Source organism: Staurois parvus, unplaced genomic scaffold, assembly GCF_062004578.1.
Source record: "Staurois parvus isolate SC_StPar_1 unplaced genomic scaffold, SC_StPar_1.0 ptg000699l, whole genome shotgun sequence".
NCBI lineage: Eukaryota > Metazoa > Chordata > Amphibia > Anura > Ranidae > Staurois > Staurois parvus.
In genome coordinates this window covers 271,791-294,841 of record NW_028318495.1, presented here as the reverse complement: position 1 = coordinate 294,841, position 23,051 = coordinate 271,791, and the positions used below count along the sequence as shown (strand labels likewise).

At 48.7% G+C, this 23,051-nt stretch overlaps 1 protein-coding gene across 2 annotated transcripts in view; it reads right to left on the bottom strand.

The window, feature by feature from the left end:
• The window catches only part of EYA2 (EYA transcriptional coactivator and phosphatase 2), a 197,234-nt gene that overhangs the window by 102,634 nt on the left and 71,549 nt on the right, over nucleotides 1–23,051 (bottom strand). For both annotated transcript variants that reach the window (XM_089653108.1, XM_089653109.1), the window contains exon 2: nucleotides 1,413–1,531. In XM_089653108.1, the coding sequence (XP_089509234.1) occupies nucleotides 1,413–1,521 (109 nt within the window). In that variant the 5' untranslated portion in view covers nucleotides 1,522–1,531. The remainder of the gene's footprint in view (nucleotides 1–1,412; nucleotides 1,532–23,051) is intronic.

Below are 23,051 nucleotides of genomic sequence, written 5' to 3'. Positions count from 1 at the left end.
CCAGTACAATTTATTGTACATTCAGATCAGTCCCTAACCCTCAAGGGATGTACAATCTAAGGTCCCTAACTCACATTCATACGTACACATACTAGGGACAATTTAGACAAAAGACAATCAACCTACCAGCATGTCTTTGGAGTGTGGGAGGAAATCGGAGTACCCGGAGGAAACCCACAGAGGGAGACCATGCAATATCCAAGCAGGTGGTGCTGTGGTTGGGATTCGAACCAACGACCCGAGTACTGCCAGGTGGAAGTGCTAACCATTTAGCCACTGTGCTGCCCATATATCTGCCCAGGGGCGGACTGACAACTCATGGGGCCCCCGGGCAATAGGGGATCATGGGGCCCCTGTGTCCTTGCCCAAACTCAAAAAAGCCTATGAAAAAGGTACCAGGTGCATCTCATGGGGCCCCCTACTGACCCGGGCCCTCGGGCAGTGCCCGAGTTTCCAAATGGTCAGTCTGCCCCTGTATCTGGAGTTCAGCTTTGCAGCACAACCTTTCCCCATTCTATTCTGCTTTCCACTGACCAAAGGGTGAGCCTGCCCAGCCACCGCACAAGGGGAGGTGTGCACTCCATCCAATACAGCTTGTGTATACTTGTGTATAGGGTGCACATTGAGATCTTTGCCTTGGGTGCTGGAGGCAGGACCGGGACAAGAGGTGGGCAGGAGGGGCGACCGCCCAGGGCACACAAGCTTCAGATCAGTGGCTACCAACAACCAGCTGCTCTGACAGTTACTGCTGTCACACCGAGTTCCCCATCCTTGCGCTGGCCAGGACCAGGACCTTGTGTTGGTACAGGTCCACTACCCATGTGCTGTGCAGCAGCAAAGTGTGCTCAGACAATAAATCCACCCCCTCCCCCCCCCCATGCTGCAAGTAAATCTGACCACATACACACTCTATGGCCAGATCTTTTAACAATCTCTTCCTCTCATTCCTAAACTTGCACCTTTGAATTCGTTGTATAATTTCAAATCTGGGCTGAATCACTCATCAGCTTCTCTGTTCCCTCGGGACCCCCAGCTGTGGGGGTAACTGCAGGCCTTGCAAAAAAAAAAGCCATGTGGGAGAGTCTCCCTCCTCCTGCTGCATTTATCACATGAAAACCAACAAAACGCAGCAGGATGAGTGTGAGATATGAGGTTGCAGCAGCCTAATAGAAGCAGAAACATCCCAAAACTGCAAGCTGGGCAGGTATAGAGACCAGGACTATTACAAAAGGAACCTCACCAAGTGATCAGTGACAGGATCCACCATAAATTTCGGTTATGGGTGGAGATGCGCTGCTGGCTAAGGAGAAGCGCGGTGCCAAAACGCAGTACTAAAATGCCCAGCACAACTTTTCTTTACAAGCAGTACACACGCACACACATGCAAGAGAGCACAGGCGGACAGACGGTACCTGCTATGTCATCGGGAGACGCGGAGTCGCTGTCGGAAAGGGCGAATTTCAGGTTTTCGCTGCAGCCACTGGTCACAGACAGGCTCTGTGATATCACTAGATCTAGCATTTCCTTGCACCTGTAAGACAGAAAAAAAATAAAAAATGATAACTAATATATTCCAGCGAACACGCCTAAAGAAAATTTCCTGCGCCACATAAATATTAAAACGCGCCAACCTAAATCTCATTCTGTATTTAAATTTCATTAAAAGAAAAGAAAAAAAAAATAACATTCACTGAACTTATTCCACCTACGAGAAAGCGGGATTTTAAATGAAAAACGGGCTCCTTGGGGACGCGGAACACTTCGGCGCCGCTCGTCTAATGAGAAAACGGCGTTGGGGTCTCCAGCGAAAAATCGCTTTGCTCTGTGGTGAGTCAAGGGGGTAATGTGAGCGGGACCGTCAGGTGTTCGGGGTGGCAAGAGAGCGAGAACGCGGTCTATTATTCAACGGAGTGTGACGCCGCGGTCCCAGGCCAGCTTCGCTCAGCATAAATTAAAGGAGAATGTTACGTCGGCTGACAAGTTTTACAGAGAAATGCGCGGGATTGGGACGACAGGACGGATTGGGAGATCTCGCAATCTGACCGTACCTGGGGCTGTTTTGGAGCACGGACAGCCCGCGGTGCTGCGAATGTGTTTGATTTGATTTTGGAGGTTTTTTGGTACCTTTGGTGCTTAGCAGCTGATAGACTTTTAGCGCTCGCTTATCCTTTTCTTCTTATCTGCGAATGTGTTTGTTCATTGCGGCGGATTCGCTAAACATTTAGGGTAAGCGCCGACAGTTTATACAGCGCTTTACATACTGTACATCCCCAAGGAGCTTACAATCTAAGGGCCCTATCTCACATACCTACCAGGGGCGGACTGACAAATCATGGGGCCCCCGGGCAATAGGGGATCATGGGGCCCCTGTGTCCTTGCCCAAACTCAAAAAAGCCTATGAAAAAGTTACCAGGGGCATCTCATGGGGCCCCCTACTGACCCCAGGCCCTCGGGCATTGCCCGAGTTTCCAAATGGTCAGTCCGTCCCTGATACCTACGCTACGTTCACGCCATGCAGGTGCATTGCGCGTTTCTGTGCATTTTCTGCGCATCGCAGGTAAGGTAGCCCATGTGTTTCAATAGGCTGCTCTACACACGAGAAACACATAAAAGGAGTCCCTGGCCCCAATGCGCAAAAGAAGTCCCATACAAACTAAGGTCCCTATATCACATATTTGAGCTCAGTTGCTCCAGTGCGTTTGCATGCGTTCCCACATATCGCACGTAGGGCAGTCCGTTCATTTTAATGAGCTTCCCTCTACATGAAAAACGCACAAAAAGACCCTTTTGCAAAGTTGCGCGGCACCACAAAACGTGGAAAAGGCGGCATGTTTGTGTATGTATCAGGAAAGTGCACGATTTTTACATGCAGGGCCGCTGATATGGGGGTAGCAACAGTCCTTCTGTAGGGGGCCCAGGCAGCAGGGGGTTCAGAACGGGGCAGGAGGGGGGTGATTGGTAAAGTGGGGGGGGCAATTAGAAGAACTGATCACCTGTGTGTCTCTCCCTGCAGCAGCTAAAAGCTGGTTCCTCCTACTCTCCCTCTCTTTGGCTTTCAGCTGCTGCAGGGAGAGACAACACAGGGGATCGGTTGCTGTAATTGCCCCCCCCCCCCTCGTCTCACTGGTCACCTTCCCTGACCAGGATTCAATTCCTCCTGCTGCCCACTAATAATGATTTTAGTGTAACCTAATGAAAATCTAATTTTAATATTTGGGGGGGCTGTCAAATAGTCTGTAAGGGGCCCCATGATTTCTAACAGCATCCCTGTTTGCATGCGTTCTCAACATGCACAGTGTGAACATAGCATTACACATAGTAGGGCCAATTTAAACTGGGGCCAGTTAGGCTTGTCTTTTGAGTTAGGGAGGAAACCGGAGTACCCGGAGGAATCCCAGGCAAGTACAGGGAGAACACACAAACTCCATGCAGATAGCTTCCTGGTTGGGATCCGAGGACCCCAGTGCTGCAAGGCATGAGGGAGGGTCTATAAGCTGGTTGTGAGTCTGCATGTGTTTGCTCGCAGGCATGAGCGCAGTCCAAGAACCTATCCAGATTGATCATACACTGGTGTTCAATGCACGCTATGCATGTCAACATAATATAATAACAAAAACAAAAAACTGAAAAAAAAATATGACATTGTGATCAGCTCACTAAGGAACAAATCATGTTTGCATGAACACTAAATACATACAGCATAGACAAAGGAAACTTCTTTTCTGCCTCACGATCAGTAGAATTTGTATTGGAACTTGTATTGTGAATCACGTTGTACACCGACCAGCACATAAACACTGGAGCAAGCGAGCGCAGAAAGAAGTTGGATAAAAGTGACAAGGGTGTCACTCTCCTTTAATTCCAGACCTGTCGTCTGCTTGATGTCCTTTTATTCCTATGTGGGAAGTGCCCAGAGCTGCTGTTAGAACCCATAGGGCCCCATAAAGCCAACATGACAGGGACCCCTTAAAAAAAACAAAACAGGTTTCAGTTATGAATGAAAGGGGTGAGTGATTGGTACCGATCACTCAGTGTGTTCATTGAGGAAAGGAAAGGGCTTGTCAGGGACGGACTGACAACTCATGGGGCCCCCGGGTAATAGGGGATCATGGGGCCCAGGTGTCCTTGTCCACACTCAAAAAAGCCTTTAAAAAAGGTACCAGGGGCATTGCATGGGGTCCCCTACTGACCCCGGGCCCTCAGGCAGTGCCTGAGTGCTCTAATGGTCAGTCCACCCCTGGGGCTGGTTAATGTAATCTAAATATCAGACCCCTCCCCCATTCCCCATCATGAAGGAGGCTATTGTGTGCTTGCAGCTGCCGGTGGGAAGCCGGCACTGTTGGGGCCCAGGCAGCTGGGTGAATCAGATGTGCACAGGAAGAGTGATCGGCATGGTGGGCAGGGGAGAGGGGCAATTCCTGGAACCGATCTCCTGAATGGCTCTCTCTGCTGCAGCTGAAAACCAGTGGGAGAGGAGGAGATTCCATCTTTCAGATGCTGCAGAGAGAGCCATACAGGGGACCGGTTCCAGTAATTGTTCTGTGCTGCACACAGGTTTTTTTTTTCCCTACATGCATAAAATTGAGCCTTTACAACCACTTTAACCTTTATCTTAATGGGCCCCACGTGGCTGATGCCATAATACAGTACCACATATTAGCACATGATGACAGACTCCCTTCAGTGCTGACCTGTCACCGCTCATGGTACTTTCATCTTGTAGGAAGAAGGGTCAGCGGCACACCGGAGAATTGATGAATATTCTGTGTATTTATTGATCCATAGGACACACAAAACACCAGGACAGGAATACAGGACCTGTTAATGCATTTCACACATCGATTAAGCACGAGATCATGTGAAACGCGTTAACAGGTCCTGTATTCATGTCCTGGTGGACCAATAAATACAAACTATATTCATCTATCCTCCGGTGTGCGGCTGACCCTTCTTCCTATTGCATCGTGTGTGGTGGCGAGCCACAGCCTGCACATGTTATGGATTGATCTAGATTGTTTGCCTGAGTGGTATACCTTTGTTCTTTAGATTACTTTCATCTTAGCCTGGTCTTCCATTTGGGTTTGTGCTGAATGGCCAAGGCGTGATGACGTCACTCCCGAGCCTGTGCACGGGGAGTCACCAATCGCGACTCGGCACACTCTGCATTCAAGGCACAGGCAGCGTGCCGCGAATGCAAAAGTTAACTGGCTTCACCGGTCACAGCCGACATGAATATCTACTAAACGGCGCAGATTTCAAATGTTTTAAAAGGTCCTTACATGTCTTAGATTTTAGAAGCTTTATTAAAGGGCAAAGCCCGAAGCTGGGTTCAATACCGCTTCGATGAAGGCTGTGTACAGGGGCGGACTGACAACTCATGGGGCCCCCAGGCAATAGGGGATCATGGGGCCCCTGTGTTCTTGCCCAAACTCAAAAAAGAATATGAAAAAGGTACCAGGGGAATCTCATGGGGCCCCCTACTGACCCCGGGCCCTAGGTCAGTGCCCGAGTTTCCAAATGGTCAGTCCGCTCCTGGCTGTCTACGTCCATTGTAGTCTTTGTGTTCAGGAAGGAATACTCACTTCTGAGCACATAGGATTTTCTTCTTCCGTTGGTGAATCGGGTCCAACAGACTCTCTTTGGACTAAAGATATTTATCTTATCTCTGTGGGGAAGCTAATCGTAGGGAACAGCGCTGATCTTTTCTGTCAGCATCCATCAGTAGGAGGAACAGAACTGTCCGAACATCCAGACACAAAGTAGCAATCGCCAACACAAAGTAACAATCATTGAAACAGTAACACATAACAAGTGTAACATGTCTGGAAGAGATCAGCGGAATACCATAACTTTCTGGTAACGGTGAGACAGCGATATAGAAAAAAATAAATAAACAATGTAAGCAGAATTTGGTTTATAGTGCGTAATACTGACCTAATATGATACAAATGAGGGACACAATGCCCCTTTCTGCCTGTTCCAGACGTTTTAATAGATAACATGAAAAATCTGCACTTAATTAGCGTGTAAACGAAACAAGACAACAAGAATCAGCACTGGGCCGGCTGCGGTGGCACATACACATCGCAGATTCCGAGCCATTTGCTAGGCCTGTCGTCACTCGGAGTCCCCCGAGGCATCAGCGATGGTGGGGGAGGCAGGACGGGTATAAAAGCCGGTGTCAGGGAGCGGAACTCAGGGGATGACAGCTGGAGGTGGGGGCAAAAGAGGTGGGGGCAACAAGGAGGTGGGGGGGGGGCACTTCAAAGGCTCTCAGCGCTGCAAATGGATGAAAAGCAGATGGAACCCCCAGCAGCCAGGGGCTTCGGAGACCACAGCAATCATCAGAACGCCAAAATGACTCTGCGGAGGACACCTCAACTCTGGGGGGGGGGCAGATACAACCTGTCTGCCAGGAGATGGGAATCCACTGGGGCAGTTTACGGGCCTTTTATGGGACCCGTTCTGCTTCAACACCGCATCTCATAAATGGTACAAGAACACATGCGTGAAATCGCCAGGCTGAGGGAACAGCGATTTACAGGGCACAGCCACGTAACCCAAAAGAGGGTTTATGTTGTAGAATAATTCCAGGAACCTTCAACATGGAGAATAAAAAAGCAAGAAACAGGGAGTGAGAAGAAGGGAGGGGGTTAGACAGAAAGACTGATAGAGATAAAGAGAAAGAGAAAGAGGGGAAGAGAGAGAGAGGAAGAAAGGAGGGGGGCAGAGAGAGAGAGAAAGGGGGAGAAAGAAATGGAGAGAAAGGGGGAGAAAGGGGGGGGGAGAGAAAGGGGGAGAAAGAAAGGGAGAGAGAGAGAAAAGGAGGGGGGGGCAGGGAGAAGGAGGAAAGGGGGGGGGGGTAGAAAGAAAAGGAGGGGGAGAGAGAAAGGGAGAGGAAAAAGGAAGGAGACAGGGAAAGAGAGAGAAAAACAGAGGAAGAGAGAGAGAGAGAGAAGAGAGGAGAGTGAGGGAGAGGAGAGTGAGGGAGATGAGAGAGAGGGAGAGAAAGGGAGAGTAAGAAAGAGAAAGAAAGAGGAAGAGAGGAAGACAGAGAGAGGAAGACAGAGAGAGAGAGAAAAGGAGAGGGACAGGGAGAAGGAGGAAGGGGGGGGTGGAGGGGAGAGAGAGGAGAAAGAGAAAGGGAGAGAGAGGGGGAGAGAAAGGGAGACAGAGAAAGGGAGAGAGAGAACTAGAGGGAGGGAGAGAAAGGAAGAGTAAGAAAGAGAGAGAGAAAAGGAGGGGGACAGGGAAAGAGAGAGAGAAAGGGGGAGAAAGAAAGAGGGGAAGGGTGGAGAGAGGGAGAAGGTGTGATTGCCAGAAAGACATGGCGAGGAGAGAGAGAAGGAGAGAAAGAGCGAGATGAGGGGAAGGGAGAAAGAGAGAGATAAAGAGAGAGAAAAAGAAAGACAAGAATAGAAAAGAAAGAGGGGGGGAGAAAGAGAGAGGGAATGTAAAGAGAGAGAAGAAAGAGAAAGTGATAAAGAGAGGGAATAGAGTAAAGAGAGGGAGGGAGGAAGAAAGTGATAAATAGATAAGGTGAGAGAGAATGAAAGAGGGGAAAGGTGGAGAAAAAGAAGGCATGAGAGACAGAAAGAGAGGGGGAAGAGAGAGAGAGAAGGAGAAAGACAGAAAGAAAAAGAGGGAGGAGGGAAAGATACAGGAGAAGGGGAGAGAAATAGAGATAAGGAGAGAGAGAGGAGAGGAATGAAGTGAAGGGGGCAGAAAAATCGTTCCTGGGAAAGTAGAACATATTATCCCAAATTACTTTTAAATATGAAACACATTTCTTTACAGTAGAACTAAACTCAAAAGGTGAAGATTTGCTTTTACAAGGAACTTCTAAAAATGCTGACTGTGTCCTACTATACAAAATGCACCTTTTGTCGGGAGTTCCCTCTGACATGTAGCAGTGCCCTTCCTTTCTGGTGTGTGTGCCTCGACACTCCTATTCTGTAGCTTTATAGCTGTGTATCTGCAGCGTGAGATCATCTAAAGCCCCGTACGCACGATGAGAATATCACACAAATGATCTCCATTTTTTGTTGCATGCTAGCATCATATCAAAAATGAAGAGGTAACTAAAGTTACGAAAATCGTATGATAAAAATGTTCGTGCCTATCCCTTCAGATAATTTCACATACTGTCATGACTGGCTCTCAAAAGCTGTGTACTAGATTATCGGACAATTGCTTTGCAAGCAGTATTTGTTGTCTGAGTTTCTCATAGTGTGTATTGGGCACAAGGGTTAAGTCACATCTACGTGTTTTTTTAGTGTGTTTGCAGATCTGCAAAAGCACACTACAATCCATTTAACTCTGTTTCTTATGGGTCCCATTCACATCTATGTCGTTTCCTGCAATGCGATTTTTGGATAGGCGCAGGGACTTATTTTCATGCATCACAGTGCATTTTGTGGCATCATAGTCTTCAATGGAATTGCATTTAACCACATAACACATAACAGCCTTTGTTATGTGTTTTTGCTGCATTTTCCTGTTTAGCAGACGCCTTCTCCTAGCAGCATCAACACATAGCTTGCCATTGGCCAAAACAAAAAATGCAAAACGTGCTACAAAAATGCACATGCATAGATGTTAACCTAGCCAGAGGCACTGCTGCTTCTGACTGATAGTCTCAGGAGATTTGGAGTAAGATTTAGTGATGTCACTACTGTGCAGCTCACTGTTTTCCTTGCTGGAGAGGAAGCTGTACCTGAGGACCTGCAATACAAGGATCTCTCTGTTTCTGCTTCATTCATTTTGTAATCTCTGCTTCCTTCACCAGTCATGAGATTACCATTCATCAAGAGGGCAGCTCTGATATGAGAAAACAACCTACCTCTACTAACATGACCCCCTCCACACAGTGCAGAACAAGACCTGGCAAATCAATAAAGGGGAACAGATCAGCTGTAGAAGGACTACAGGCAATGCTAGTGATCTGCCCTCTGCATGGCTTTTCTGAGGGCACAGCTTCCAGAGCAAAGTTTCCCCTTTAGGACCTTGGCAATACACTGAAAAAGAATACCTGGGACAAATGACTCAATACACATGAGAATCAGACTAGAAGGATTCCATAGATGCGTACTGTCCTCCCTTTGGAACCTATTTCCCCCCGGTTCATCTCTTTTTATCATTTTTTTTGTTTTTGTTTTTCAATGCTTAAATAAAGAAGTAGTAAAACATGTATCCCTGGGTTTCACAATTATTTTTTGTATAGAATATGTTCATGGACCAGGCTAATGGAAGCACTGCTGGGGTGGAGGGAGTGTCCTAAGCAGACTTTCTTTTTGCTGAAAGGTGCTCCACCTTCCCATTCACAAAAGCAGAGAGGTAGGCAGGGGCGTATTTATCGCGAGACAAACAAGGAATTTTCCTAGGGCGGTATTTTTCAGGGGGGTGGCGCAGCCCTCCGGAAGAAGGGTCGCACGCAGCATGGGGACTAGGTGGGAGCCGAGAGAGGCTGCGGGCTGCTTGACGGTGTATGCTGAGCTTGACTCTCATTCCCTGAGATGTCTGGATCCTTGAAGGTGAGTGTCCTTCTCTCTCTCGCTGGGTGGGGGGAGAGGGGTGGTGGTGTGGGTGTATAGGGGGCAGTGGTAATGGAAGGCTCTCTCAGCTGGGGGGGTAGTGTGTTAGTGGATCGCTTTCTCTGCCGGTGGGGGTAGAGGGTGCAGCTTTTGGTGGGTTTCAGTGGAAGTCTCTCTCGGCTGGGGGAGTAGTGTGTTAGTGGATCACTTTCTCTGCCAGCGGGGGTAGAGAGTGCGGCTTTTGGTAGGTTTCAGTGGAAGGCTCTCTCATTTGGGGGGGTAGTGTGTTAGTGGATCGCTTTCTCTGCCGGTGGGGGTAGAGGGTGCGGCTTTTGGTGGGTTTCAGTGGAAGGCTCTCTCGGCTGGGGGAGTAGTGTGTTAGTGGATCACTTTCTCTGCCGGGGGGGTAGAGAGTGCGGCTTTTGGTGGGTTTCAGTGGAAGGCTCTCTCAGCTGGGGGGGTAGTGTGTTAGTTGATCGCCTTCTCTGCCGGCTGGGGTAGAGGGTTCGGCTTTTGGTGGGTTTCAGTGGAAGTCTCTCTCGGTTGGGGGAGTAGTGTGTTAGTGGATCGCTTTCTCTGCCGGCGGGGGTAGAGAGTGCGGCTTTTGGTAGGTTTCAGTGGAAGGCTCTCTCGGCTGGGGGTGTAGTGTGTTAGTGGATCACTTTCTCTGCCGGTGGGGGTAGAGAGTGCGGCTTTTGGTAGGTTTCAGTGGAAGGCTCTCTCGGCTGGGGGTGTAGTGTGTTAGTGGATTGCTTTCTCTGCCGGGGGGGTAGAAAGTGCGGCTTTTGGTGGGTTTCAGTGGAAGGCTCTCTCAGCTGGGGGGGTAGTGTGTTAGTGGATCGCCTTCTCTGCCGGCGGGGGTAGAGGGTGCGGCTTTTGGTGGGTTTCAGTGGAAGGCTCTCTCGGCTGGGTGGGGGGGGGGTAGTGTATTAGTGGATCGCTTTCTCTGCCATCAGGGGTAGAGGGTGCAGCTTTTGGTGGGTTTCAGTGGAAGGCTCTCTCGGCCGACTGGGGGGCAGATTTTGGCGGGTGTCAGGAGAAGGCTTTCTCGGGCAGGTGTGGGTTTGGTGCTGTCATGTTGGTCATTGTCAGGCTCTCTCAGCAAGCAAGGCTGTGGTGTTGGTTGATGTTAGGCTCTCTCGGCAGGAGAGGCTGTGGTGTTGGTCGATGTCAGGCTCTCTCAGCAGGCAAGGCTGTGGTGTTGGTTGATATCAAGCTCTCTCGGCTGGGGGGTGGGGGGGGGGGTTGTAGGTGGAAGGTGGCCAATTTATGTGTTGCCTAGGGCAGCACAAACCTAAATACACCCCTGGAGGCAGGTATGAGGTTTTTATACTCTACAACTTAGTAATTATCATACAACTGTTGGTGAAAATATGTATCTGTATAAACTCATTGTATTGATACAAAAGAGGCAAAACTATGATTCAACCACAAGATCAGCTGCTGGCCATAACAGCTGAGGCTCCCAATTAGCAAGGCAAACCGGAGTTGACTAAGTTCTGAATGTAGTGCTAGTTCATATCACTGTGACACGGGGTGGGGGTGCAGTTGGTCCATCCCAGGAATGTCAATGGTTCCAACAATGGCAGCTGCCAGCCTTGGTTGGAAGATTCCAACGTGAAGGTCCGTTTAATTTACAGCCAATATACTGATGACCTGAACCTTGAATACTACTTGAAAGAAACCATACAGGGTTTTCCCATGCAACATTAAACACAACAATATTATTAAATATTGATCATTTTGATTTTATGGACTTATCTGTCGAAAAAGATGTCCAGCCGTACAAGATGGCCGCCTCTTCAGCACATAGGAGAACACTTCAGAGAAGGCTGTAGATCCCTTGGCTCTGCTCTTGGCCATGATCAGCGTCATTCAGCTTCCTCCACACTAAGTAGGGTTAATGCTCTTCAGGTTTCTCCCGTGGCCACGCATAAGGAACGTATTCCAATATGTTTTCGGAATAATTTGAGAAACGCACAATTTGGGCTTGTTCCAAACAATGTAAAGACAAGGCTTAAATCAGGAAATGGTCGGAGACGTTGCCTTCCTGGATTATTTCAGACTTTCGGAGGCTTTCCTCAGAGGTGGAAGGGCTGTCTGAAGCCATCCAGGCAGCGGCTGATAGTTCGAACTTCCCGTCCCTGCAGGGATAGCCTTTCCAGCGTGTTTTTGGTGGGAGCAGAAAACTTGACTGACTGAAAACTGGGTCACGCTCAAAACTTACAGCCGTATGTACAGAAGTAAAACAAATTAGGATGTTTCCAATATTGAGGTGGGACTGGACCGGCTCAGAAAATCTACAGAATGTTTACGTTAGGAAACGCAGCAACAAGATGGTGGGAACGTCGCGTATTCGTATGGAAGTGCTCACAGGTCTGCTGTGGGAGTCCTGAGAAATCTTATGGCTTTGCCGAGTACAGCACAACTGAAAATATTCGCCGAAAACACAGCAATCCCACAAATTTGATCGACCATCAAAATTCACACACAGGCATTGCAACAATGTGAGCCAAAATGTGTGTTTTCACAACACATAGAACAGGGGGGTCTCCAAACCTTTGAAACAAAGGGCCAGTTTACTGCCCTTGAGTTTTTAGGAGGGGCTGGACTGTGGCCAGTGGGAGTAGAAAATGCCATGGGTTTGGTTTACTAAATGGGGGTAAAAATGTATTATGTAATTGGTGTCAGTGGGAGGAATAGTGCCCCATTGTTGGTGTCAGTGGGAGGAATAGTGTCCCATCATTGGTGTCAGTGGGAGGAATAGTGCCCCATCATTGGTGTCAGTGGGAGGAATAGTGCCCCATCATTGGTATCACTGGAAAGAATAGTGTCCCATCATTGGTGTCAGTGGGAGGAATAGTGTCCCATCATTGGTATCAGTGGGAGGAATAGTGCCCCATCATTGGTATCAGTGGGAGGAATAGTGCCCCATCATTGGTATCAGTGGGAGGAATAGTGCCCCATCATTGGTATCAGTGGGAGGAATAGTGCCCCATCATTGGTGTCAGTGGGAGGAATAGTGTCCCATCATTGGTGTCAGTGGGAGGAATAGTGTCCCATCATTGGTGTCAGTGGGAGGAATAGTGCCCCATCATTGGTATCAGTGGAAGGAATAGTGTCCCATTATTGGTGTCAGTGGGAGGAATAGTGCCCCATCATTGGTGTCAGTGGGAGGAATAGTGCCCCATCATTGGTATCAGTGGAAGGAATAGTGTCCCATTATTGGTGTCAGTGGGAGGAATAGTGCCCATCATTGGTGTCAGTGGGAGGAATAGTGCCCCATCATTGGTGTCAGTGGGAGGAATAGTGCCCCATCATTGGTGTCAAAGGGAGGAATAGTGCCCCATTGCTGGTGTTAGTGGGAGGAATAGTGCCCCATTGCTGGTGTCAGTGGGAGGAATAGTGCCCCATCATTGATGTCAGTGGAAGGAATAGTGCCCCATTGTTGGTGTCAGTGGGAGGAATAGTGCCCCATCATTGGTGTCAGTGTGAGGAATAGTGCCCCATTGTTGGTGTCAGTGGGAGGAATAGTGCCCCATCATTGATGTCAGTGGAAGGAATAGTGCCCCATTGTTGGTGTCAGTGGGAGGAATAGTGCCCCATCATTGGTGTCAGTGTGAGGAATAGTGCCCCATTGTTGGTGTCAGTGGGAGGAATAGTGCCCCATCATTGGTGTCAGTGGGAGGAATAGTGTCCCATCATTGGTGTCAGTGGGAGGAATAGTGCCCCATCATTGGTGTCAGTGGAAGGAATAGTGCCATTCATTGTTAATGGCACCCTCCCCCCACACACACACATCTGCTATTGCATGCGTTTTTGGTACAATTTTGAAAGTGTCAGAGATGTAAGAATTTGGATTCCCTGTCACCTCTTGTTCACCTATAGACATAGGGAGGCTGAATCCCTTTGCTGGGACAAAGACATTAAAACTTGGGAGGAGTTCTAAACCGTCACCATTCTATCCATAACAGAAGCAAAAAAAAAATTTTTAAAGCTGCACAAAATTTTCATTGAAATGTATTCCCCACAAGTCCCAATGGATATAAATATACTTTGTGTGCACCAGATCACTTTGCAAACCCAGATTTTACCTTTACCTTGTAAGACCCCTTTCCCACAGATGTTCCAATCGGGTCTGCCAGCCTGTTTTTCAGGCGGACCTGATTGGAACCTCTATTCTCCTCCATGGAGCAGTCATGTGTCTGTTTACACCGGCCGACATCCAACCCGATCTGATCTGCCAATAAGAGGCGGATGGGAATCCGTTCCTATTCAGTCCATGGGATTGGATCGTATGGCAATCGGATGGAAATAGACAGGCAGTCCATTTCCATCACACCAGCCACAGAGGAAAGCGGGCTATGTCCGTGGCCGCTCTGCATAGGTGGAGAGGAAAGTGGGCTGTGTCCGTGTCCGCTCTGCATAGGCGGAGAGGAAAGCGGGCTGTGTCCGTGTCCGCTCTGCATAGGTGGAGCGGACACGGACCTGTCATCCCCTTGCTCAGTAGGGATCAGCAGACAGATCTCCTGCTAAGAAGCTGATCCACTGACGGGTTTCCCTGTGAAAGGGACCTTAAAGTAGCAGTGATATTATCAATGTGCTGTACACAGCAGGCTCCACCCACTATAGAAAACTACAGGGAGGCGGAGACAAGACCAGTCACCCTGCACAAGGAGAGAGGGCAGAGTGGTAGGAAAGTCCCATCAGGCTCCACCCACTACAGAAAACTACAGGGAGGCGGAGACAAGACCAGTCCCCCTGCACAAGGAGAGAGCAGAGTGGTGGGAGGGTCCTAGCAGGCTCCTCCCACTAAAGAAAACTACAGCAGGGGGCAGAGACAAGACCAGTCACTCTGCACAAGGAGAGAAGGCAGAGTGGTAGGAAGGTCCCATCGGGCTCCACCCACTACAGAAAACTACAGGGAGGCGGAGACAAGACCAGTCACCCTGCACAAGGAGAGAGGGCAGAGTGGTGGGAGGGTCCCAGCAGACTCCACCCACTACAGAAAACTACAGCAGGGGGCAGAGACAAGACCAGTCACTCTGCACAAGGAGAGAAGGCAGAGTGGTAGGAAGGTCCCATCGGGCTCCACCCACTACAGAAAACTACAGGGAGGCGGAGACAAGACCAGTCACCCTGCACAAGGAGAGAGGGCAGAGTGGTGGGAGGGTCCCAGCAGACTCCACCCACTACAGAAAACTACAGCAGGGGGCAGAGACAAGACCAGTCACTCTGCACAAGGAGAGAAGGCAGAGTGGTAGGAAGGTCCCATCGGGCTCCACCCACTACAGAAAACTACAGGGAGGCGGAGACAAGACCAGTCACCCTGCACAAGGAGAGAGGGCAGAGTGGTGGGAGGGTCCCAGCAGACTCCACCCACTACAGAAAACTACAGCAGGGGGCAGAGACAAGACCAGTCACTCTGCACAAGGAGAGAAGGCAGAGTGGTAGGAAGGTCCCATCGGGCTCCACCCACTACAGAAAACTACAGGGAGGCAGAGACAAGACCAGTCACCCTGCACAAGGAGAGAGGGCAGAGTGGTGGGAGGGTCCCAGCAGACTCCACCCACTACAGAAAACTACCGAAGGGGCGGAGACAAGGAGAGAGAGCAGCAGTGAGTGGTCTTTATTCCAGGAAGTCTCACACTGCATGACGGCACAGATCTGGAAGAAATACACAAAGCTCCCCGAGATTCCAGAAGAATCCACATGACTCCTGTATGAAGACAATATTTGCTGATCCCGGAGTTCAGCTTTAACTTACGGGCAGCACAGTGGCCAAATGGTTAGCACTTCCGCCTGGCAGTACTCAGGTCATTGGTTCGAATCCCAACCACGGCACCACCTGCCTGGAGTTTGCATGTTCTCCCTGTGCCTGCGTGGGTTCCTCTGGGTACTCCGGTTTCCTCCCACCCTCCAAAGACATGCTGGTAGGTGAATTGGATCCTGTCTAAACTGTCCCTAGTATGTGTATGTATGAATGTAAGTTAGGGACCTTAGATTGTACGCCCCTCAGGGGTGGGGACTGATGTGAATGTACAATATATATGTAAAGCGATGTGTAAACTGATGGCGCTATATAAGTACCTGAAATAAATAAACTTTGCCCTAAAAAATCACAAGTGAAGTAGTTAAATGTCGATGTAACTTACTTGCTGTCGGCCAATACATTGAGTTCCCGATAAATACGGCCCACTAACAGCGCTGAGCTCCCTATAAAAAGAGGACGTAATGTGAACACACATCTATACCATCCACACACGAGCCGTCCCCACATCCAACATACACAACACAACACCTCGCCGGGACCTCCGCGGCCTAATGCATCTGCCAGTGAAAACGTTACAATGTCGCCTCAACAAAGTGAGCTCTCATTGGCTGCCAGCGTTCAGCGCTGGAGAAACAACAAAACCGCCAAGCACATCACAAGTTATTGGCCTTTTCCAAGCTGAGGAATTTAATTTCCCCAGAAATGTATGGATGGTGGTTGGATGACCTGCGAAGTGATTAGGTGATCCTTCCCAGCCCAAAGCAGTGTCTGTACACAGGACTGTATACCAGAAGCCAGACGCGGCACCGGCTATGGGCACACGCCAGGAGCAAGCGGCCAATCAAAAACATGTATTTTAAAAAAAAGGATAACTGGTACTTTACTAGATGTACCTACACAGTGACTCAGATGGGATCTTCTGTAACTTCACAAGATGGCAAGTATAAATTCCTAACTTTGTAGTCAGTCACAAGGTGAGAGGCCGCAACATTGTAACTTTGTAGTTGGTCACAAGGTGAGAGGCCACAACATTGTAACTTTGTAGTCGGTCACAAGGTGAGAGGCCGCAACATTGTAACTTTGTAGTCGGTCACAAGGTGAGAGGCCGCAACATTGTAACTTTGTATCCAGTCACAAGGTGAGAGGCCGCAACATTGTAACTTTGTAGTCGGTCACAAGGTGAGAGGCCGCAACATTGTAACTTTGTATCCAGTCACAAGGTGAGAGGCCGCAACATTGTAACTTTGTATCCAGTCACAAGGTGAGAGGCCGCAACATTGTAACTTTGTATCCAGTCACAAGGTGAGAGGCCGCAACATTGTAACTTTGTATCCAGTCACAAGGTGAGAGGCCACAACATTGTAACTTTGTAGTCGGGCACAAGGTGAGAGGCCGCAACATTGTAACTTTGTAGTCGGTCACAAGGTGAGAGGCTGCAACATTGTAACTTTGTAGTCGGTCACAAGGTGAGAGGCGGCAACATTGTAAATTTGTAGTCGGTCACAAGGTGAGAGGCGGCAACATTGTAACTTTGTAGTCAGTCACAAGGTGAAAGGCTGCAATATTGTAACTTTGTAGTCAGTCACAAGGTGAGAGGCCGCAACATTGTAACTTTGTAGTTAGTCACAGGGTGAGAGGCCGCAGTAGAGGCCGATCTGTGTCAGACCTTTCAAAGCCATCCTTGAGCTTCAGTAACTTTGCCAAGGGTGAGATAATGTTAACAGGCTGCTGCAGGCAGGATGAAGCATTTCCTCAGTCTCCTCCTCCCAAGTGATCAATCTGCTACATTGTAACTTTGTAGCAAATCACAAGGTGAGAGGCTGCAGCAGGGGCTGATATGTGTTAGATAATTGTGAACACAGCCAACAACTGCACAGGTACCAGAATTTACACAAGAGCATCTCAGTCCAGGAAGTAGATGATAACTTTGGATGATGCCTGAACAAAGATGGGGCTGTCCTTCTGGAGAGAAAAGCAGATGCAGTCCATGTCAGGGGGAGTACAGTGACCAGTAATACATACCTGGAAGCATTACACTGACATATTGTTCAGTAGGCAAATAATTAAAATAAGAAGATATATTGAACGCAAAGTCCTCCTAACCAATAGGGTCGGTCCCCGGCTGCCATTTGTAGGAAGTCTTGTTACACCGAGGTGTCTCTCCTGCCTACTTCAGAAGCTGTGATGAGACGGCGCCCTCCACTCTCCTTCTCACAGTACAGCTATGCCCGGATATCCTCCCCCCTCATTCCTGAACGCCCCCTCAGATTCTAGGAAACATCCATAATCCACAAATCCCACCTATAATCCGATCCAGTTCACTTCAGCCATCGCCAGCCTGCACACCGCGGGTAACCAGTCAGCTGTGACTTTATCGCCATATGTGATCACGGCTGTGTAGTTCTAGGATGTTCCTACAACCGGGTCCGCTGTCATCGGAAAGACTTGGCAGGACTTCAGTGTATCCCTTCATGGAGACTGCTGGCTTCTGGATTGGACTGAACGGTTCCTGAATTCTCTCCACATCGAATTTCTCCCAATCTCATCGACAAAGATTTCCCAGCTTCACCTGGATGAGTAGTCATTCAAAAACTACACACGTCAAGAAGCTGGCGGATCATGCGACTGGCTTTGTCTCAGCAACTGTTGAGCACAGGTGCCGACTGAACCTTCCTGACTTCCCAGGGCAAACAGATCCACAGAGAGCACAGTCAGGGGCCACAGACAGACCAATATTTATTTATTATTTATTTCAGGTACTTATATAGCGCCATCAATTTACGCAGCGCTTTACATATCTATTGTACATTCACATCAGTCCCTAACCCTCAAGGGGTGTACAGTCAAAGGTCCCTAACCCTCAAGGGGCGTACAATCTAAGGTCCCTAACCCTAAAGGGGCGTACAATCTAAGGTCCCTAACCCTAAAGGGGCGTACAATCTAAGGTCCCTAACCCTAAAGGGGCGTACAATCTAAGGTCCCTAACCCTAAAGGGGCGTACAATCTAAGGTCCCTAACCCTAAAGGGGCGTACAATCTAAGGTCCCTAACCCTCAAGGGGCGTACAATCTAAGGTCCCTAACCCTAAAGGGGCGTACAATCTAAGGTCCCTAACCCTAAAGGAGCGTACAATCTAAGGTCCCTAACCCTCAAGGGGCGTACAATCTAAGGTCCCTAACCCTAAAGGGGTGTACAATCTAAGGTCCCTAACCCTAAAGGGGTGTACAATCTAAGGTCCCTAACCCTCAGGGGGCGTACAATCTAAGGTCCCTAACCCTAAAGGGGTGTACAATCTAAGGTCCCTAACCCTAAAGGGGCGTACAATCTAAGGTCCCTAACCCTAAAGGAGCGTACAATCTAAGGTCCCTAACCCTAAAGGGGTGTACAATCTAAGGTCCCTAACCCTCAAGGGGCGTACAATCTAAGGTCCCTAACCCTAAAGGGGCGTACAATCTAAGGTCCCTAACCCTCAAGGGGCGTACAATCTAAGGTCCCTAACCCTAAAGGGGCGTACAGTCTAAGGTCCCTAACCCTAAAGGGGCGTACAATCTAAGGTCCCTAACCCTAAAGGGGCGTACAATCTAAGGTCCCTAACCCTAAAGGGGTGTACAATCTAAGGTCCCTAACCCTAAAGGGGTGTACAATCTAAGGTCCCTAACCCTAAAGGGGCGTACAGTCTAAGGTCCCTAACCCTCAAGGGGCGTACAATCTAAGGTCCCTAACCCTAAAGGAGCGTACAATCTAAGGTCCCTAACCCTCAAGGGGCGTACAATCTAAGGTCCCTAACCCTCAAGGGGTGTACAATCTAAGGTCCCAAACCCTAAAGGGGCGTACAATCTAAGGTCCCTAACCCTCAGGGGGCATACAATCTAAGGTCCCTAACTTACATACACATACTAGGGCCAATTTAGACAGGATCCAATTAACCTACCAGCATGTCTTTTGGAGTGTGGGAGGAAACCGGAGTACCCGGAGGAAACCCACGCAGGCACAGGGAGAACATGCAAACTCCAGGCAGGTGGTGCCGTGGTTGGGATTCGAACCAACGACCCGAGTACTGCCAGGCGGAAGTGCTAACCATTTAGCCACTGTGCTGCCCATAATAGTTGGCACCAAGTGACCCCTCTAACTGGTAGGGATCAGAACAAAGAAACGTTTGATGTAATTGACCCCCCCCCCCCCTGCACCCACTCACATGCAGAGAGCGTCATACATCTGATGACTCTCAAATTATTCACCAAAAATTAGAGGATGGACCATTTGGAAACTCAGTCACTGCCTGAGGGCCTGGGGTCAGTAGGGGGCCCCATCCCCATGAGATGCCCCTGGTACCTTTTTCATAGGCTTTTTTGAGTTTGGACAAGGACGCAGGGGCCCCATGATCCCCTATTGCCCAGGGGGCCCCATGAGTTGTCAGTCCGCCCCTGTTCAGGACTGACATTCCTGGAACTCTCCTCACATGCCGCCATCTCAAGACATCATTCAACAATCTGTACCAGAGACAGGGAGAGGGGGATCTGAACTCAGTCACGAGGAAGCACCACAAAGTGTACAAAAAATTCTATCAAACGTTTTTTTACAAATAATGCGATAAAAATTCTCAAATACTATAAAACATGACAATCGATTGACACCCAGGACAGCTCCTTACGTCAGACCAAACAACTTGTCCTCAATCCTGCATACAAGTCCCCTCTCCAGGTATTTGCGGTCTCTTGAATGACCAGATTTTTTATTCCCTTTGGGCTGTGTCTGGGGGTTTCTATCAGAGAGCCCTGAGAAGTCACTGAAAATCAATCAGTACCCGTGTTCAACAACTGCTGAGACAAAGCAGACTACAGGATGCACCACCTAGTACCTGTACAATGGCAATGCACAATCACTGCAGATTAGCACCAAAGATACGCAAAATTCCACATTTCACCAATAACACGTTTCTGAGCTCTTCTGCAGTGGTGGTCAACTTATTTGATATAGGGGGCCCTAAGTGTGGCCCCTGACATCACCAAAAGGCCACACACCAACATACTGCAGAAGACTTCACATCTTCTGCAAGAGAAAGGTCAGAGACTGCAGACATAGTACAGAAGACAGAGACTGAAGACACAGTACAGGAGATGGTCAGAGACTGCAGACATGGTACAGGAGATGGTCAGAGACTGCAGACACAGTACAGGAGATGGTCAGAGACTGCAGACACAGTACAGGAGATGGTCAGAGACTGCAGACATAGTACAGGAGATGGTCAGAGACTGCAGACATAGTACAGGAGATGGTCAGAGACTGCAGACATGGTACAGGAGATGGTCAGAGACTGCAGACATAGTACAGGAGATGGTCAGAGACTGCAGACATGGTACAGGAGATGGTCAGAGACTGCAGACATAGTACAGGAGATGGTCAGAGACTGCAGGCATAGTACAGGAGATGGTCAGACACTGCAGACATAGTACAGGAGATGGTCAGAGACTGCAGATATAGTACAGGAGATGGTCAGAGACTGCAGACATAGTACAGGAGATGGTCAGAGACTGCAGACATAGTACAGGAGATGACAAGAGACTGCAGACATAGTACAGGAGATGACCAGAGACTGCGGACATAGTACAGGAGACAGCCAGAGACTGCAGACATAGTACAGGAGACAGCCAGAGACTGCAGACATAGTACAGGAAACGGCCAGAGACTGCAGACACAGTACAGGAGATGACCAGAGACTGCAGACATAGTACAGGAGATGACCAGAGACTGCAAACATAGTACAGGATACAGCCAGAGACTGCAGACATAGTACAGGAGACGGCCAGAGACTGCAGACACAGTACAGGAGATGACCAGAGACTGCAGACATAGTACAGGAGACGGTCAGAGACTGCAGACATAGTACAGGAGATGGCCAGAGACTGCAGACATACTACAGGAGACGGTCAGAGACTGCAAACGTAGTACAGGAGACGGTCAGAGACTGCAGACATGGTACAGGAGAATATTAGGGACTACAGACATTCTATAGGAGGTGGACATGTTACATACATAGATCAAAACCACAAAAACACAGAATACTGTTTGCAGGAGCCATGGGGGGGCCACACAATAAGTCCCAAAGGGCCACTTGCAGCCTCGAAGACCATAGGCTGGGCATCTGGGCTTTACTAGGCTTGCCAGAAGAACTGGGCCAAATGCAATGTGTTCTACAAGGCTGAACCCCAAAATATGACCAAACATTAATTCTGGATCAACATGAGATAACACATGGAGCGCGCTCAGAAAAGTCAATAAAAAACAGGAAGCCCCTTCCCCCACACTAAAAAGACCTGTCGGTCCTGTGGGAGCCCCGTCTGTACATGTTGTTTTGTTTACGCCAAATCTCCATGCTGCTAACTCAATTTGTCGGCCCCCGCAGTCCAGCCGGGCTTCCAGAAAGCTCTTTTCCTGCTCCGTACATCGCAGAACCTTGTAATATTCCCTACAAACCTCTCGCTGGACGTTCACCCCCATCCGAAAGGAGAAAACATCGAGAGGAGAGGGAACAGATGTCTGAAAAAATATTTAGGCTGAATAATTGCGTTACTCTCCTGTAATTTCATTAGCGGCTGGGTGATTGATGGTCTGCTTTTAGCGCCAGCCCTGTATAGGTATAGAAAGGCGCGGAATTCTCTGTGACAACATATCTCAATCATTTGTTACATTTAAGTTCCCTTTGCTAACTGCACTTCGTATACCTTACTAGGGGGTAATTATTCAACCTTTTAGATAAGTTCCCACTGACACCATTGATCCTTTTAGTTATCTTTAAGGGGGTAAGTCTTCTCAGTGACCACAACTTTAAGGAGCATTCTTCCCATCCACTAATGTATCCGGAGTTGTAGATGTGGAGATGTGGTCATTATTAGTGGGGGGGTCCCCGAGACAGGAAAGTTATTTCAAGGGTTCCCCTGTGTTGAAAAATGTTGAGAATATGTATCCATATTTTATGTAAGGAGAAAGACCGCCTAAATAATAACAACTTTGAACCTTTGTATCCATATTTTAAGTAAGTGGAAAGATTGTATACTTTGTATCCATATTTTATTATTATTCAAGACTCAAAGTGAAAGAATTGCTCTGCACAGTTTGGGCTTTGACCCCAGGCCCATGGATCAGTGACTGTTATGCCGGATCCCAGCCTGTACATGTGGGGAGCAAATGTTCACAAGAGGGAATTATAATTAGAGGAGAACCAGAATAATAAAACATTAAACCTGCCGTCGCAGATCAATTAGTGCAAATTATGACCGGCCATACTGCAGTGATTAGACAGTGACACCGTCTTCCTGTAACAGAACAGGGAAAAGAGATGTTGTGTTTCCATAGAGAAAGAGGAGCAGTACGATCGGACAGAGAGGTGTACAGACTGACAAATATCAGGAAAAATATGCATACAGTGCATTGAAAAAGTATTCATACCCCTTCAAATGTTCCCATGTTGTCAAAAACGTAAATGTATTTTATTGGGATTTGATGTGATAGACCAACACAAAGTGGGACATAATAGTGAAGTGGAAGGAAAATAAGAAATGGTTTTCAACATTTGTGTCAGTGGGAGGAACAAAGCCCTGTCGTTGGGGTCAGTGGGAGGAACAGAGCCCCATCACTGGGGTCAGTGGGAGGAACAAAGCCCCGTCGTTGGGGTCAATGGGAGGAACAGAGCCCCATCATTGGGGTCAGTGGGAGGAACAAAGCCCCGTCGTTGGGGTCAATGGGAGG